The sequence below is a fragment of the Balaenoptera acutorostrata genome, chromosome 2 (assembly GCF_949987535.1).
Source record: "Balaenoptera acutorostrata chromosome 2, mBalAcu1.1, whole genome shotgun sequence".
NCBI lineage: Eukaryota > Metazoa > Chordata > Mammalia > Artiodactyla > Balaenopteridae > Balaenoptera > Balaenoptera acutorostrata.
The window spans coordinates 103213037-103230422 of NC_080065.1; the positions used below are offsets into that span (position 1 = coordinate 103213037).

Sequence of the window (17386 nt, forward strand, 5' to 3'; positions counted from 1 at the left end):
TCTTCCCAGACCAGGGCTCGAACCCGTGTCTCCTGCATTGGCAGGCAGATTCTCAACCACTGCGCCACCAGGGAAGCCCAGAAGAAGAAATATTTTAAGCAGTGATGGCTGAGAATTTTCCAAAGTTAATCACAGATACCAACCGCAGATCCAGGAAGCTCAGAAGACATCAAGTAGAATATTGCCAAAAATCTACACCTATTATTATGCATACTATATTCAAACTGTGGAAAAAACAAGGAGAAAACCTTGGAGGAACACAGAGGGGAAAAAATACCTTATGCATAAAGAAACAAGGAAAGAATTATGTCAGACTTTCCTTCAGAAACCATGTAAGCAAAAGAAGAGTGGAGTGAAAGATTTCAGGTGTTGAAAGAAAAAAATTACCCACCCAGAATTCTGTACCCGGTGAAATTATCCTTCAAAAGTGAAAGAGACTAAAGAGAATAAAAAAACAAGCTAAAGACTGGGAAAAAATATTTGCAAAACACATATCTGATAAAGAACTTGTTTCCAAAATATTCATGGAACTCTTAAAACTCAACAACAAGAAAACAAAGAACCCCCCCCCCCAAAAAAAGAAGAAGAAAACAAAGAACCCAATTTAAAAATGAGCAAAAAATAAGAACAGACACATCACCAAGGAAGACAAATAAATGGCAAATAAGCACAGGAAAAAAATGCACAACATCATAAGTCATTAGGGAACTGCAAATTAAAACAATGAAATACCCTATACACCTATTAAAAGAACTAAAATGCAAAAGACTAACAATAATAAATGCTGGCAAAGATGTGGAGCAACCAGAACTCTCACTCACTGCTAGTAGGATTGAAAAACGATACAGCCATTTTTGAAGACAGTTTGGAAATTTTTACAAAGCTAAAGACACTCTTACCATACAATCCAGCAATTATCCTCTTTAATATTTACCCAAATGAGTTGAAAACTTACGTCCACACAAAAACCTGCACGTGAATGTTTATAGCAGCTTCACTCACAACTGTCAAAAACTGGAAACAATCAAAATGTTCCACGATAGGTGAATGAAAAAACAAATTGTGGCACCTACATACCATGTAATATTATGTAGGGATAAAAAGAAATGAGCTTCAATCCTCCCAGACATTTGGGAAAAAGAGGAGAGGATGAAGAGATGGAACACAGGGGATTTTTAGAGTGAAACCATTCTGTATGATCTAGAATCGTGGGTACGTAACATCATGCATTTGTGAAAACGCATAAAATCATACAACCTAAAGAGTGAGCCCTAAAGTAAACTATTAACTATAGTTAATGATAATCAATCAGGGACTTCTCTGGTGGTCCAGTGATAAAGAATCTGCCTTCCAATGCAGGGATGTGGGTTCGATCCCTGGTCAGGGAACTACGATCCCACATGCCGAGGGTCAACTAAGCCCAGGTGCCACAACGACCGAGCTCACGTGCCTCAACAAGAGAGCCAGCGTGTCACAAAATATAGAGCCCACGCACCCTGAAGCCCATGCGCCGCAACTAGAGAGAGAAAACCCACGTGCCACAACTTGAGAAAAGCCCACGCACCACAACGAAAGATCCCACATGCCTCAACGACCCGATGCAGCCAAATAAATAAATAAATAAATAAATAAAAATTGATCAATACTGGTTCATCAATTGTAATAAATGTAGCACACTGATGTAAAACTGTGTGGGAGGAAGAGTATATGGGCACTCTCTTTACTACGTGCTCAATTCTTCTATAAACCTAAAACTGCCCTAAAAAACATAATCTATTAATTGTTTTAAATAATTATTATTATAAACCAGTAAGAATGGTATTACCTCATTCTGTAAAGAAAAAATGTATGTATGTCTACCTACACAAAGAGAAAAAGTTTAGCTCAGTGTGGCAGAATTATGGGTCACATTTTGTTTGTTTGTGCTTTCCTCAATTTTCTATAATGAACATAAACTACACATTATGCTTTTTTAAATTGTAAGGAAATTATTTTAGCTACTCAAAAAATTAAACACTTTTACAAAGCTCACGCCACACAGGTATGTGAGGAACAGCATTAAAAAAAAACTAAACTACTTACCATCAGGCAAAATGTTCTGGGTCAACCGTGATCCAGCAGTAGGGGCAATAGTGTTACAATGAATGTTGCTTTTCTCGCCTTCAACTGCAAGACAATTTGAAAGGCCCAGAAGACCCAGCTTTGCAGCACAATAATTTGCCTGGCCAAAGTTGCCATATATTCCTGAAGCCGATGAAGTCATGATGATCCTAAAAGGAAAATCAATCTCTCAACATCATCTTTTCTATATTTTGATACTGTTGCAACTCTAAGCATTTTTTTTTCTTTTTCATTACTATTATACCTGTCAAAAGCAACTCTGTATACTGCCATTAGGTTCTTAAAGTCATGATTCATATATCTAAATTAATATAAATAATAAAAGTAATCTCTCAAAATTCAACTGTGAGATTTTATTGTTTTAGAAAGAATCCCTGGTCAGGATCAAATGAATTCAAGTGTAAGAATGTATATTCATTATGTACTGAAAACAATAAGTATTTATAAACATAAAATAAACTGCCAATTTACAAGTTAAAATTTTAGTAAGAAATATTAGATCATGAAGTTCTAATTCTTTAGTCCTCAGAACTTTGCTCCTTTCCCTTTCTGGATAATATTAAATGCCTCATATTAAATAATACCATCTCATAATCTGACCTAATCTCACTTACTCTACTTAGTAGAACAAGTAAATCCTATCATTGACTTTCAGAAACTGCTAGTATCAAGATATACTAGAACTCTCCAATAAGAACAGATATCACACGCAATTTACTTCTAGTAGATGTGTGTGAACCCTGAGTTAACAGGAATAACTTTTATGTTAGAGAGCATGGGGCCACTTACTAGGTCTGCCACGTCTGAGTCACACAGACGCAACTATAAGAGTCTTACCGTTCCTAGTTTACAAAGACTAACTCATGTCTGACCAGTGTCAGCCAGTAGAAAACAGCCACTCATCTCTCCCCAGTTGGTCACTGGGCACAAAAAATGATATTTTGGTTAGAGAATAAAGTACTGCTGAATCCTCAATGTTTGTACTGCTAAAATATCAGAGAATAGCAGGAGAATCATTAATAATGAAAAGTAGGAGGTGAAAAGAAATACTAAGTTGTCCACCTCGCTAATCTATGACTGACACCAATGTAACGGGGAGGCATCTTCCAAAACTACGTTTAAAAAGCCTGTGCATATCTGAAGGTGTATTTTTCAACGTCAAAGCAATTCTTTTCCTCTGGACATAAGAACCCACACACGGCATCTCCAAACCCCCTTGACAGCCACATACAACTCTACCTTCCAAATTTCTGTTTCTTCATGTGATCCCACGCTGCCCGGGTCACCAGGAATGAGCCCCGCAAATGAACTCTCTGGATGATATCTAAAACAAGAAATTTTTTTCAGGAATATTGTCAAATTTAGACAGACCTATCTCAGAATCAACATAAGCAAAGACTTACTTATACAAAGATGTTCATTTTATACCTAGCATTCAAAATCAGCTATTGTCACATTGCACTCTGAGTAATCATTTCTGCTTTAGTTCCAGTTACATAACCAATCAATAATTCATACCTATTTTGCCTATAATTTATGATTAGATTATTATCTAATATATCTAACTTTATCATAAATATAATGCCACCTAAATACGATGCCTATGCATATCTAAGTGCAATGCCATCTTTAATTTTTGCCTATTTTATATAAAAATTCATAATACAAATAACCAAGAATTTTACATATATAATTGGGACTCAACACAAACGTTAGTTAAAGCATAATCAAAAACCACTCAGTTCTTCATCAAGAAATGTTTATAAAATGTTCAGTATATCCCTAAATCCCTATTTTTAACAGGATTTGCAAATGAGTTAGAGAGAGCTGGGGGTCGGGGCGTGGAGGTGTAGGAAAGAGGGGGAGGGAAAGAGGGAAAAAGAGAGACAGAGAAGCCTGCTTTCTGAAATGTCAATCTAATGAACAGACAACTTGGAGGATGATGCAGATAAACAAACAATTCCAGATTTAATCTTACTCTGATGAAACCAGAAGAGGACACACTCCAGCCCCATCAGAGCTCAAAGCAAAGCACCCACTTAAGTCCCCTCTGCCAACAAATTCTATCTTTCTCAGCTCCTTTTTTTCTCCAGTTATTACAAGGGAATTGGAAGCTAAAAGCCGTCTTTGCTTAATTCTAAGTCAGAAAGATATCTTGCTTCTTCCAAAAGAACTTCTGGCAATATTTCCCAGAAACACACTCTATAAACAATGATGTAATTCATCTCAGTTACCATGCCTGCCACCGTCTCAGCCACCAATGCTTGTTTTAGTTCTGATAGCCAATGAAAGTAAGGGCAAAAAAGAGCAAACAGGATAAAAAAATTTTATAACTGTGACTGTTCATCATCTAAACTCAATCTTTCCAACATGACATTCCTAATGGAAATTTTTCCTACTTATTAGAAGTTTCAAAATTATATCTAGGTTTTTCCCACCCAGTTCTCAGATCTCCATCGTTTTTAGTTTTTGTTTTTTAGCATTTCCTTTTGATTTTTTTAGCATTTCCTTCTGTCTGCTTACAGTAGTCATAGCCTACTCTTGCTCTTGAAATAAGAATCACACAGCCAGACAAGCATGCAAAAGGCTGTTAGAAACAACTAATACTGCAAGAAAACGCTGACAATCTCTCAAAGAGAAAAAGGGAAACGAACGAAAGTCACAAAAGCCTTTTCTTCCAACTGTTCATTTTCAGTTGTAAAGCTTACTCATCATCAGTTATATTAGCAGAAGCAAAAATAGGTAGAAGCAAGTTTTTCCTTAAGTGTGTAAATGTATCAAATATTAGAAGGCTAAATGGATAAGTATGTTCCAGAGAACGTATATTTAAAATAACTTACCCCAGTCTTCATCACTTATTCTACCAAAGGAACGGTCCCTCAAAATTCTAAAAAATTGATATTATATATGTTGAGAAGAGAAAGTCAACACTTAAAAAAAGTTTGCATGTACATTACTTTATTGGAAATTTAAAAAGAAATACTCACCCAGCATTGTTGATCACAACATCTACAATATAAAAATATTCAAGTCACAAATATAAAAGCAAGCATATTAATTTGCCTTTGCTTACAACACATTTCTTTCAAAAGCGTTCCCTGCCTCCCCCCTGCCCATGGAAAAGTAGATATAATAGGTAACAAGTGCTAGCAGAACAAAATTTTATACCTATAGTAAAAACAAATCGGATTCACAAAAGCACAATAAGTACCCCATTATATCAGTGCTTTCCTCTCAAGTCTACATACCTAAATGTTTCCACCTCTACCTCCTGCCAAATTTCTGTGAGCTTATTTACAGAATTAGCAGTCACACAACTCTTAGGTTCTTAGAATTCAGTGGTAATCGTAAACCATCCCTCAATTAACTTCAAAATTCACTGGGAAAGTTAAAAGTTTAAAAGATTTTTCCTTGCCACTCAAAAGTCAAAAGCCCAGAAAGGAAACCATTAGAGTTAGAAACTGATGGCCTGTCTTCATACATAATTGCATTCTCACTATAAAATAGAAGGGATTGTTTCTTAAGGTTCAACCACCATCTTGTGGCTATTTTCACCTTATGACTTCAGAACTTTGTGGTCTCTATCCCTGTGTCAGACACTATGTGAACATGTCTCTCACAAGCTCAACCAAATATAGCTAGAAAAATATATATGCTAGACCAAAAAAAGGGGGGGGGGGGAACATATTCAAACTACAAAAATTAACATTTTTCAGATTATAAACATGTTGGGCTTATCTGCAGTAGTTTCCCTCTAGTAATTCAATAACCTTTTACTAACAATGTATGGGACTAAGTCAGGAAAATTAAACAATATATTTGAAATGCTTGAAATGCTTCTTAAAAATGAAGATTTTTATTTTATATAATTCATCTTAATTAATTTGCAAGATACTGAATCATTTTCATCTGAATCATTATAATTATCTAAAATATTCCACTGGGTCCTCTATTGCCAAAATACTGATTTATTTTTTATTTTCTAAATATATTTGGGGTATGATTAAATTATTATAAAAAGGAAACTTAGAGAATACTTACAAGTTTTTTTAAAGGCTCTTAAAGTACAAAAAAATATAAAACAAACTCAACACATACATGCATAAAAACTGTCACCTCAAGCCCTTTGTGGAATAAGATTAGGGTATGTAAAAAAATTAAAATTTAAAACAAATCTAAAAATTTGATTACCAAAAAAGAGTTTTTAATAAACAAAAGTGAAATAAAAAATATTTCATTAGAAAGGTAGAAGCTGCTCTGTTAGTACCATAAATGCAAAGAAACATTACCTATTCTTCCAAAAGCATCCAGTGCTGTCTTCACAACCTTCTCTCCTGCTTCCACTGAATCTGAGGGAAAGGGAAATTAGGACAAAACTTCAGTAATATCCCTTACAAACGACTTCTAAATTCTGTGGCTCAGAGCACATGACAGATACTATTCATTCAACAGAACTCATTTCCAAGGAAAATACATTTATATTGCAGGCACGTAACAAACTAAAATATAAATGATAACATGTTACAAAAGAAATTTAGTCCCTAAGGCAATCCTTTAACCTACCAAAAAAAAAAAAAAAAAGAGAGAGGGGGTAAATGAGAAGTACTTGACAAATAATATCCAAGACACCATGGTCGAACAGAACTTTCTGTGAAGATGGAAATGCTCTATTTCTGCACTAACATGGTAACCACAAACCACATGTGGCTCCTGAAGTGTGGCTAGTACGACAAATGGAATAATCTATTTTATTTCATTTCTGTTGAATTTTAAATAGCCACATAAGCACTTCCCCTTAAGGATGCAAATGAGACTTTGAGAGGGAGGGAAGGAGAAGCGTGTTTAATTTGAAAAAGCATGTTCAATTCTGTATCACTACATTTGGAAAACAAACCTACTGTTTTTGTATTACTAACTAAAAAAGTAAAGCTCAATGAAATATTATGGATTTGTTATTTTCTGCTAATCAGCCCAGGAGAAGGGCTCATATCCCCAGAGCTGTGCGTCAAATGGTCAGCTGTCAACTCAACATCACCATTGCCTCTTTCTACTTCCTCTGCAATCACAGGCGGAGCCAGGTCCCTTCCCTAGGACCCATAAGCTCCTGAGTTAGATCTGCCAAAAGGAGATACTCGCTTAAAGGGAGGAAAAGTAGGAAGAGACTGTAAACGCAGGCAATCTTGTGAGCAGGCTGCAGATGTGAGACTGACAGCACATCTAGGTGAGCTCTTGAAAACCACCTGCCACAGGCTGAGATGGTCATCGACAGTTTCCCTGACATGCACCTGCCCAGACCTTCCAATGGTAAGTCTCTAATTCTTTGTATAAAACCCTTCACACTTGGAAAACCGAGAGGGGCTTCTGTTTTCTTGACTGAATCCTGATTGATACAGGTTGAATATCAAAACTGAGGGGCAGGGAAGAGAGTCTGAAATCTTTATCTTTACAAAATAGGTTTTAAAACCCCAGAAATTTTTTTAAGTTGAAAACATTTTTCTAGACTCTCAATGTGGAAATAAGATACTAAAATGTCTGTCTCATTATTCCCTTGAACTCTCAAAACAAATCATATCCTACTTCCTTTCCTCTAAAATTTCAGAATAAAGTCACTGGCAATCTAATTTTCTCCCTGGTCCATAAAAACAATCTAATTTGCAGAAAAGTCAGTAAGCACTAGCTTTTTAAAGTAAATCTACTCAAGAGGATTCCTTACAAATACTATTAGAATCAATACATCAAACATAAAGGTTGTATTTGCTGTCTTTATTTCTAATGCCTAACTTTGACTCTTACGTTTTCATAAAGATAAGAAAGTTGCATACAGCAATGATCACCTGTGCAGAATGTAATATGAAGGCTGGGTGCAGAAAGGGGGCACTTCACTTCTTACACTATATTACTTTAAGAAATGTTTTTTAAAAGCAATTTTAAAACGAAGAATTTAATGTTACTCTGTAGAAATACATAAGACCTTTTAGCTAAGGCAGGTCTTTTAAGAAAAGACCATATTCATATTCACATCTACAGTAATGTACTGATTATATCATGCGCTCATTATTAAAAATATTAAATAGACAACTGAATAAAAGTTAGACTCATGAAATAATCTACATCAAAAGTTTAAAAAATACGTCACTAAACATCTTTGGCAGACTTAGGTAAAATCTAATTTCATAATTATACTGGAATGCCAAGATATTTGCTCAATACTTATTAACATGAGAAACAGCATCAGTTGAGGAAATATAAAACAAGCAGTATAGTTCTCTCAAATACTGTACCATAGTTGGCCACTGCTTTTCCGCCTTTCCTTCTTATTTCTTCAACAACCTTATCAGCAGCTAAGGAGCCTTTACCAACTCCCATGAAGTCCCCTCCTAGATCATTCACTGCAATGCAAAAATAAACTAATAAGAATTCAGTTCTAGGGCTTCCCTGGTGGCGCAGTGGTTGAGAGTCTGCCTGCTAATGGAGGGGACACGGGTTCGAGCCCTGGTCTGGGAGGATCCCACATGCCGCGAAGCAGCTGGGCCCGTGAGCCACAACTGCTGAGCCTGCGCGTCTGGAGCCTGTGCCCCGCAACGGGAGGGGCCGCGATAGTGAGAGGCCCGCGCACCGCGATGAAGAGCGGTCCCCGCACCGCGATGAAGAGTGGCCCCCACTTGCCGCAACTAGAGAAAGCCCTCGCACGAACCGAGGACCCAACACAGCCAAAATAAATAAATAAATAAATAAATAAAGTAGCTATAAAAAATTAAAAAAAAAAAAAAAAGAATTCAGTTCTAGATCTTAAAAATATGAGTTGGAAATGAAATTATATTATTAGTGTATTTCTTCAGTCATCTTCCTAATTCCCTACTACTATATTCCCATCTTACTGAACACACCATGACATACGTACTTTCAAAACATGCCTCTTTGTTTTTAAATATAGATATGAAAAAAATATATATATATATAGATCTGAAGCAGAAAAATATTTAAACACAGGTTCATGTCATGAAATTTTTAACTGTGCAATGCTTCTCCTTTTTTAGAAAGAAAAAGACCATGATTCAACCCACTTTTAGCAAAAAGAAAGAAAAGAAAAAAACCTAAAGATCACTTTTAAGATTAAATACACAGGAAAACAGTATGGACATTCTTCAAAAAATTACAACTAGAACTGCCACACGATCCAGCAATCCCACTTCCAGGTATTTATTCAAAAGAATTGAAATCAGGAACCAAAGAGATAACAGCACTCCAAATGTTCAATGCAGCACTATTCACAATAGCCAAGATGTAGAAATAATCTAAATATCAACTGACAGATAAAAATGGATAAAGAAAATGTGGTACATAAATACAATGTACTATTATTCAGCCTTTAAAAAAAGAAGGAAATTTTGCAATATGTAACGACATGGATGAGCTTTGAAGATAATATGGTAACCCAGTCACAGAAGGCCAAACGCTGCATGATTCCACTTACATCAAAGTACCTAAAATAGTCAAACTCATAGAATCAGAGAGTAGAATGGTGGTTGCAAAGATTAGGGGGAGGAGAAAATGGGGAGTTGCTAATCGGTGGGCATAAAGTTTCAATAATGCAAGATGAATAAGTTCTATAGATCTTATCTGCCATACAACATAGTGCCTGCAGCTCATAATACTGTATTGTACACTTAAAAATTTGTTAAATGCTCATATTAAATGTTCTTACCATAATTAAAAAGAAAGGTTAAATACACAATGTGAAATATCTTCTCCATGTCAAGAAGGCCTTTGTTTACAGGAATGGTGATAAAGAACAAGCACGGGGCTTCCCTGGTGGCGCAGTGCTTGAGAGTCTGCCTGTCGATGCAGGGGACATGGGTTCGAACCCTGGTCCGGGAAGATCCCACATGCCGCGGAGCAACTGGGCCCGTGAGCCACAGCTACTGAGCCTCCGCGTCTGGAGCCTGTGCTCCGCAACGAGAGGCCGTGACAGTGAGAGGCCCGCGCACCGCGATGAAGAGTGGCCCCCGCTCGCCGCAACTGGAGAAAGCCCTCGCACAGAAACGAAGACCCAACACAGCCAAAAATAAATAAATAAATAAATTTATAAAAAAAAAAAAAAAAGAACAAGCACAATATTGAACTCTTGGAGAAGCACACGTGAATTTTTATAAAACATAGTGTGTCATGGTCTACCAAAAAAAGAAATAAAAACTATTTATTGAAAGAGGTCAAAAATTACATACACAACTAATATGTGTTCAGTCACTAATTTATAGCATATACGTAATTTATATGTTTAACAACTGACCACACTTACCACATAACATCTCCCTATATCCAATTATATAGATACAAACATTAATTGCACATTTACTATTTGCAAGGAAATCTACAGAAATCTACAGATGTATAAGAATGGTGCCTATCCTCAGAGTTTATAATCTACTGAAAGTTAAGTATGTGGTAACTACACTAATGCACTAATTGCATCATAAAGTTTATAAAAGCCAACATAACTAAATAATATGATAACGAAGGTAATTTATACAATAATTTAATTATTTACAAAATAACATGCAAAAACAAATGAAAAGATATATAGATCAATGCCAAATAACTTGGCAAAAACAGAATTTAAAACAAATACCTGGGACAAAGAATTAATTTGCATTGCAAAGTGATCATTTTTGTAGGGTTATTGCACACTGTGCAGAATATAACAATTTAAAAATTACTAATTAATAAATGGCACAGAGGTATATACTAAAATTTAAAGTCTCTTAATATTACCAAATGGATAATTACCATACCTGGGGAAAAAAGAAAAACCCACAAGATCTTTTTTTCTTTTCAAGAATGGTTCTCTTTTGGTGGGGGCTGGAGTGAGGGCTGCAAGTGGGGTTGGGTGGTAAAGGGAGATACAGGGATGATACCGAGCAAAGCTAGCCTAATGTGCTTTTACTCTTAAAGGAAATGAGTTTTTCAAAATGTGGACTGGGATATATTTTTTCTAACAATATAGTCTTAACAGCCTTACTGCAAATAAAAAATGCCACAAAGACACAAAATAATGGGGAAAAGGCTTACATTATCCCTCAAGAGATTAAAAAAAAAAGTGTTAAGCTTCTCAAGACTAAATTCCTATTAATTATTCATTTCTGTACAATTACTCAAATGACAGGAAACAGTTTTTAAAGATCAAGATTTTAAAACATGCGGCTAACAGTCTATTAAGACCCTTTTTAACTAAGCAAGGGAAAGTTCAAGAGCAAACTGGCAAAGGCCATACTTAAGTAAAGAAAGAATTGTTCAATTGTGAAATGAAACACTACCCCCAAGTGGAAACTGTTCAAAGTGCAACCAAGTGCAAGCAAAGGTGAGAACTGAAGACTGTATAAATAATTATTGAGATCAATGATGTGCAGTGAAACAGTTTCAGAATAGATTTATTCAAGACAAGTCTCTACCTTAGAGAGTACAAACTTAACACTGACCCCACTCAGTTATCCCACTATCACCAGAGCTAAATCACAGGGATTTCAGGCTTAACTAGAAAAGCACTGGTTACACGCTGAAGGGCTTGGATAGCAACAATCTTAACAGATTGTATAGAAAGAGAAATGCATCCACACTATGTGACACTGTTCAGCTTAATTATATGACTAAAATTCTAATCACAATAATATTTTAAAATACCATTACCGCCTTATACTGGTATGTATATACTTTACATTTTCAAAGACCCATCTATGTACATTGCTGCATTTGATCTCCATACAGCTTTTTAGGAGTCTGGCAGGAACAGTTGTTCCTATTTTCACAGAAGAGCAAAGTTTAGGAAAGGTTATGTAACTTGTTCCAGGCTCCAAAGCTTGTCCAGGCTCCAAGGCTGTATGAAATGGCAAAATTCAGACTAGAACCTGGACCTACCACAATACCACTCTGCTCCTCTAATGCTGTAAACAAGTTTCTTTTATCCTAATTATTTCCACTAAAAAAAAAAAAAAAAAAAACACATGTGCTTGGGGAGAATATAGAAGGAACAGTAAATCAGCCACCCCAGTCAAACAAATAGCTTTAAATTAGGGAGTAAAAATGGTTAAGATTATGATAGTTAAGGACAGAGTCTTTTCAGCTAAAACCATCAAAATATCCCCCAAAGTGATATATTTGTAAATCCTCCATATAAAATCCAGTTTATAGCTCTGAAGAGTTTTGTTTTTTTTTTTAAGATGTAAAATCTTTTTCCTATTTCTGTCATTTTAAATAAATCAATGACTTGGATAGTCTACTAAAGACTACATAAGGTTTTTTACTAAAAATCCACCCCAAGATTTTACTAAATACCTGCAATATGCTAACCACTAGAGCAGGGATATAAGAATCCAGAGAATTCTAAAACACACTTGGAGCCTGTAAAAGTACTCTATTAATAGGTAAATGGATACCTAAATACAAAGTATCAAGTTATCAGCTATCCAAGCCTGAAAACAGAACCATGTTTGTGACAAGGCCTGTTTCCCCATATCCTCCCAACACTGGACATCATCATTCTTTTCAGTATAACAATTAAATGATTACAAGTTGTAGCTCATTATTTAATTTACATTTCTTTGAGCACTAGTAAGGTAACATTATTTTCATGGGCTTATTGGTCATTTATACTTCTTATTGTTTTGCCTGCTTAAATCACGTTTCATTTGGGGTGTTTTTCTTTCTTACAGATGTGTACGTGTCCCTTACTTATAAAAGATTTTAATTCTTTATATGTGTTGCAGATCATAAGTTCCTTTATTGAAATGTTGAAAGAGAAACAGAGGTAACATTGGAGCATTAATATTATTTGATGAGCATTACATACATTGTTTTCCAGTGTTTTGTTACATAAACCAGATTGAGAAATCTGGATTCGTCTTTAGCAATCCTATTTGTGTACAGGACTTTGCTCTCAGAAGTTGGTTTTCTTGTTCTTTCTTGCTATCCTTCAGCCCTGACTATTGGCTCCAAAGACTAGAGCAAGAAACATGCTTTGGGTCTCCTGATATCAGGGCTGCTAAACCAGCTGAGGGAATATACGTCACTTATAGTTTGATAGGAAAAAAAAAAAAAGCAAATCAAATTGATTATCATCTTCCTCAAACTGTCCCACCTTCTCAACATCAGTTTGCTGGGTGAGTTATTTCCCAGGTACTCTTTCCTTTCTCCCATTTCTGAACAGCACATGTCACTGAGTCCTCAAGGCTTGACATCAATTTCATTATGATTCTTCAAATGTTCACTCTGTTCCCACTCTGTATCCAGCACTGTGCTAGGTGCTTTAAGCTCGCAAGGTAGACAGTTTGTGCACTGAGGAGTTTCCAGTTCTTTCGAGGAATCGTTTACTGCCATTTCTTTCCTATTCTATAATTTCATGCCCAGATTACTACAGTTGCCTTCCCGGTGGTCTTCTGCCTCCAATCTTAATCTTTCCAGGCAATCAGCAGACTGTTGCTGGGTAATGGCCCAAAGGCAGCCTTTATACTACGTCATCCCCTTGCTCAAAATCTGCAGTGGAACCCTAATTATTCACTGCCTAACTTTCAAGATCCCTTAAAGTCTGCCCTCACTTTACTGTTTCACTTTACTATAAGTAGTTCGTCCTTTTTGCTGTAGCTCAGTGCGGGAAATTGCTTATATAGCAGTTTCTAACTTGCCCCTTAATTATCAAGAGTAATAATGTTATAATGCTTTGTATTTGAAGAGTGCTTTATCACTGTGCTTACACATATTCGTGTTCATATATTTATTCAATCCAAGGGTTTGACACCAGCTGAGTCATATCCACTACCAATGACATATCTATAAACGACTTTTATTTCCAAAGTAAAATGGTGCTTCCAAATTTACAAAATCAAAATAACTTGCATATGTATTGATTCTGTGAGTGACATCCTTTACAATGAGTAATCTGAGAAGCATATAAAAAGATGACATGGGCAATATTATACTACAAGTGTACTTATTTTTTGGAGAGGTTATTTACTTTTTTTTTTTTTAATGCTTTCAAGAAATTCAAACCCTGCAGATTCAAAAAGTCGTTTTAATCCTTGTCTTACCCCAGAGGTAACTGCTATTAACCATCTCTTGGATGTTCTTCCAGACATTTCTGTTTTCTATGCTTGATGCCTTTCCTCCTATTTTGATAAAGTTTCCGATAGCAAACAATAGCATTAAGAATCATTTCATTGATTTTAGAGCTGTGGGCCCAATGGGGATTTCTTCCTGTATTCTGTTCATGTCCTGACTGCTACCAAAAAGTATTTAAGGTGGCTTAAATGTGCAAGGGCTATTAAAAAACGGAAAAATTAAGAAAACGTTACATCAGAGAAAGAGAAGCCTACTCAAACCATATGCTAATGGTAGTTACTCTATTTGGGGACAGTGTCAGGTTTACCCTCAAGCTTCTTGACAGCCGAAGAAAAGGCGGAAAACACAGAGCTGTCATACTATTTTCACGTTTGGTAGAAAGATGCAATCGCCCTAGTTCATCAGAGTCTTTTCCAGAATGGCGCTAAATGTATCTAAATATTTGAAGACCTCCAAAATGTTATGACAGTTTAGAAAGCAACGTCTTAAATTAGGGCTCTTTAATTTAAGGGACTTAATCTGTCTCAACAAGAAGGCATCAAAGGTCTCCTTAAAGGGAGAAGAAACTGAAAATGAGAGACTGAGTCCCCTCCAGAGTTCAGATCTGGGACCCTATCTCCTGTTTATATGCACTCACCACCTGGGTAATCTAATCCAGTCTCCTGGCTTTGAATACCACCTAGAAACTGAAAATAGATTTACACAGCTTCAACCTGTCCCCCCAACTACAGAGTCCTATGTCCCACTGCCTACCTACTATCCCCATCTGAAAGTCTACTGGGAATGTCCCCTCTCTGCGAATCCGGCCCTCCTCCAGTCTTTCCTATCTCAGTAAACCACCACTTAATCCTTCTCTCTCCCTTTCAACCCACATCAGCAAATAAGCAAATCCTGCCATACCTACCTTCAAAATATATCCAGAATTTAACTTCTTTGCACCACCTCCATCCCTACCACCTGTCTGAATCACCCCCATCTCTTATGTAGATTACTGCAATAACCTGACAGATCTCTCTGCTTCCTCTTCTTTTTTTTAACGAAAAATCACAAGTGTGGACAAGAATTGTTAATAGGATAATAGACCCCAATATGCCCAACGTACTTCTCCACTTCCATGTCTGCTCCCCTAGAACCTATTCCTCACACAGCACTCAGAATGATCCACTTAAACCTTAAATGAGGTCATGTTGCTCCTCCACGCTCTCCAATGGCTTCCCATCTCAATCAGGGTAAAAGCCAGTCCTTACTCTGAACTAAATGGTCCTACATGACCTGACCTCCTGTGATCTCTCATCTCTCACTTTGTTCCCCTAGATGACTTCACGCCAGCCTGGGATGCCCCCTAAGCTCACTTTGACATAATCTTGAGCACAGTGCCCAGCACACGGTAGGCAGTCACTATTATTGGCTTTTTACCCCCTTTACAAAAGGTTTTAATTCTTGATGTCATTTAATCCCCATCATAATCCTGGAAGTTATTAGGTAAGGTGGCTACTAATATTCAGAGGTCATGTAATTAGACAGCAGAAACAGGATTTATAGCCTGACCTAACTTCAAAGACAATTCACTTTCCCCACTGCAGTTCACCTTCTGGCTGTCAGGATCACACAGCGGTTAAAAACACAGGCTCTGGCATCAGACCACAGGAACTTGTAACTCATCTTTACCAGTGATTATGCAACTGCAGTACAGAAAAGAAATCATGTCGATCTTACTTCAAAAGATTGCAGTTTCAATTACCCAAAAATGCTACTCCTCCAGTTCAAGAATAGAAAGCATTCTGCCTTTCTTACTGTCCAAAAAGAGGTTCTCCTTGCTGGAACACTTCCATCTTCTTTGTGTTCACGCCCTCAAGACAAAACTTAATATTCAGAGAACTCGATACAGCTCACCTACTGAGGAAATCTCAAACCTATTCCATTCCCAACATTTCCTTCAGATATGTGCGAACATTTCTTGAAAGATGTAACGTGTACGAAACCAAATGTCCCTTGTTGTAATTATCAGCCACAGGCTTAGCAGTTCTTATACCCAGATTTAAATCTCCCATAATGCTTTATATTACGGAATATAAAACATAGCAATCATATTTACATGAAGAGAATATCTTAAGTGATACCCTTAACTTTGGGCTTGGCCAGGTGATTTCCTTTGGCCAATGAAAGGTGAGTAGAAATGACATGCCACTTCTAAACAGAAGCTTTATGAGACACCAAGGGGATCCATTTTTATTTTCCCTCTGCTGGAAGAACAGCCATGATGAAAGTTGCTCCTTCAGCTGGGATCCTGAAATTAGTACGACACATAAAGCAGAGACACAGCTGACCAGAAGCTGAAAGGTCAGATAGGTATGAAATTACCCTTTTTTTAAAAAATAAATTTATTTATTTTATTTATTTATTTTTATTTTTGGCTGTGTTAGGTCTTCCTTCCTATGCGTGGGCTTCCTCTAGTTGCGGCGAGCGGGGGCTACTCTTTGTTGAGGTGTGTGGGCTTCTCATTGCAGTGGCTTCTCTTGTTGCGGAGCACGGACTCTAGGCAAGTGGGCTTCAGTAGTTGCGGCACACGGGCTCAGTAGTTGTGGCTCGTGGGCTCTAGAGCATAGGCTCAGTATTTGTGGCGCACGGGCTCAGTCGCTCCGCGGCATGTGGGATCTTCCCGGACCAGGGCTCGAACCTGTAACCCCTGCATTGGCAGGTGGATTCTTAACCTCTGCACCACCAGGGAAGTCCTGAAATTATCCTTTATTATTATAAACCATTGAGATTTGTCTGTTAACTCAGCATAACCTAGCAAAAGTTGACTTATATGAGAAACAAGGTACTCCATTTCTTAAGGTCTTACTTCTTACTGGCCTCTGAGCTAGTCATAGGATTAACTGATTAGTAATTTTTCCACAAACAAGATACTCTGATGTCATAAATCCTAGGTTTGCTTACTCCTCTTTACTATGTTTTGCTTACCCAGGTAAAAATATTCTGAGCAGAACAAAATTAACACAGGAGAAATGTTAGCGCACATGATACAACCTGGACTCAGGGCATCTGTGTTTTAAAAAAGTTAAAGCAGAGGGTAGTGGTGGTTAAGGAAGAACAAAACCCATTGGTAGCCCAGAAAGTTCACAGCTAGGTCACAGGCTAAAAAGTGGTAGAAAAT

At 36.9% G+C, this 17386-nt stretch overlaps 1 protein-coding gene across 1 annotated transcript in view; it reads right to left on the bottom strand.

Annotated features, from left to right (window-relative positions):
* LOC130707133 (peroxisomal multifunctional enzyme type 2-like) overlaps window positions 1–8511 on the bottom strand; it is a 50995-nt gene extending 42484 nt beyond the window's left edge. Inside the window, exons 1-6 of the mRNA XM_057540366.1 lie at window positions 8403–8511; window positions 6411–6470; window positions 5109–5130; window positions 4962–5008; window positions 3361–3445; window positions 2083–2270 (exon numbers count right to left, since the gene is read on the bottom strand). Coding sequence (XP_057396349.1) covers window positions 2083–2270; window positions 3361–3445; window positions 4962–5008; window positions 5109–5130; window positions 6411–6470; window positions 8403–8487 — 487 coding nt within the window. The 5' untranslated portion in view covers window positions 8488–8511. The remainder of the gene's footprint in view (window positions 1–2082; window positions 2271–3360; window positions 3446–4961; window positions 5009–5108; window positions 5131–6410; window positions 6471–8402) is intronic.
* Window positions 8512–17386: the final 8875 nt, after the last annotated feature.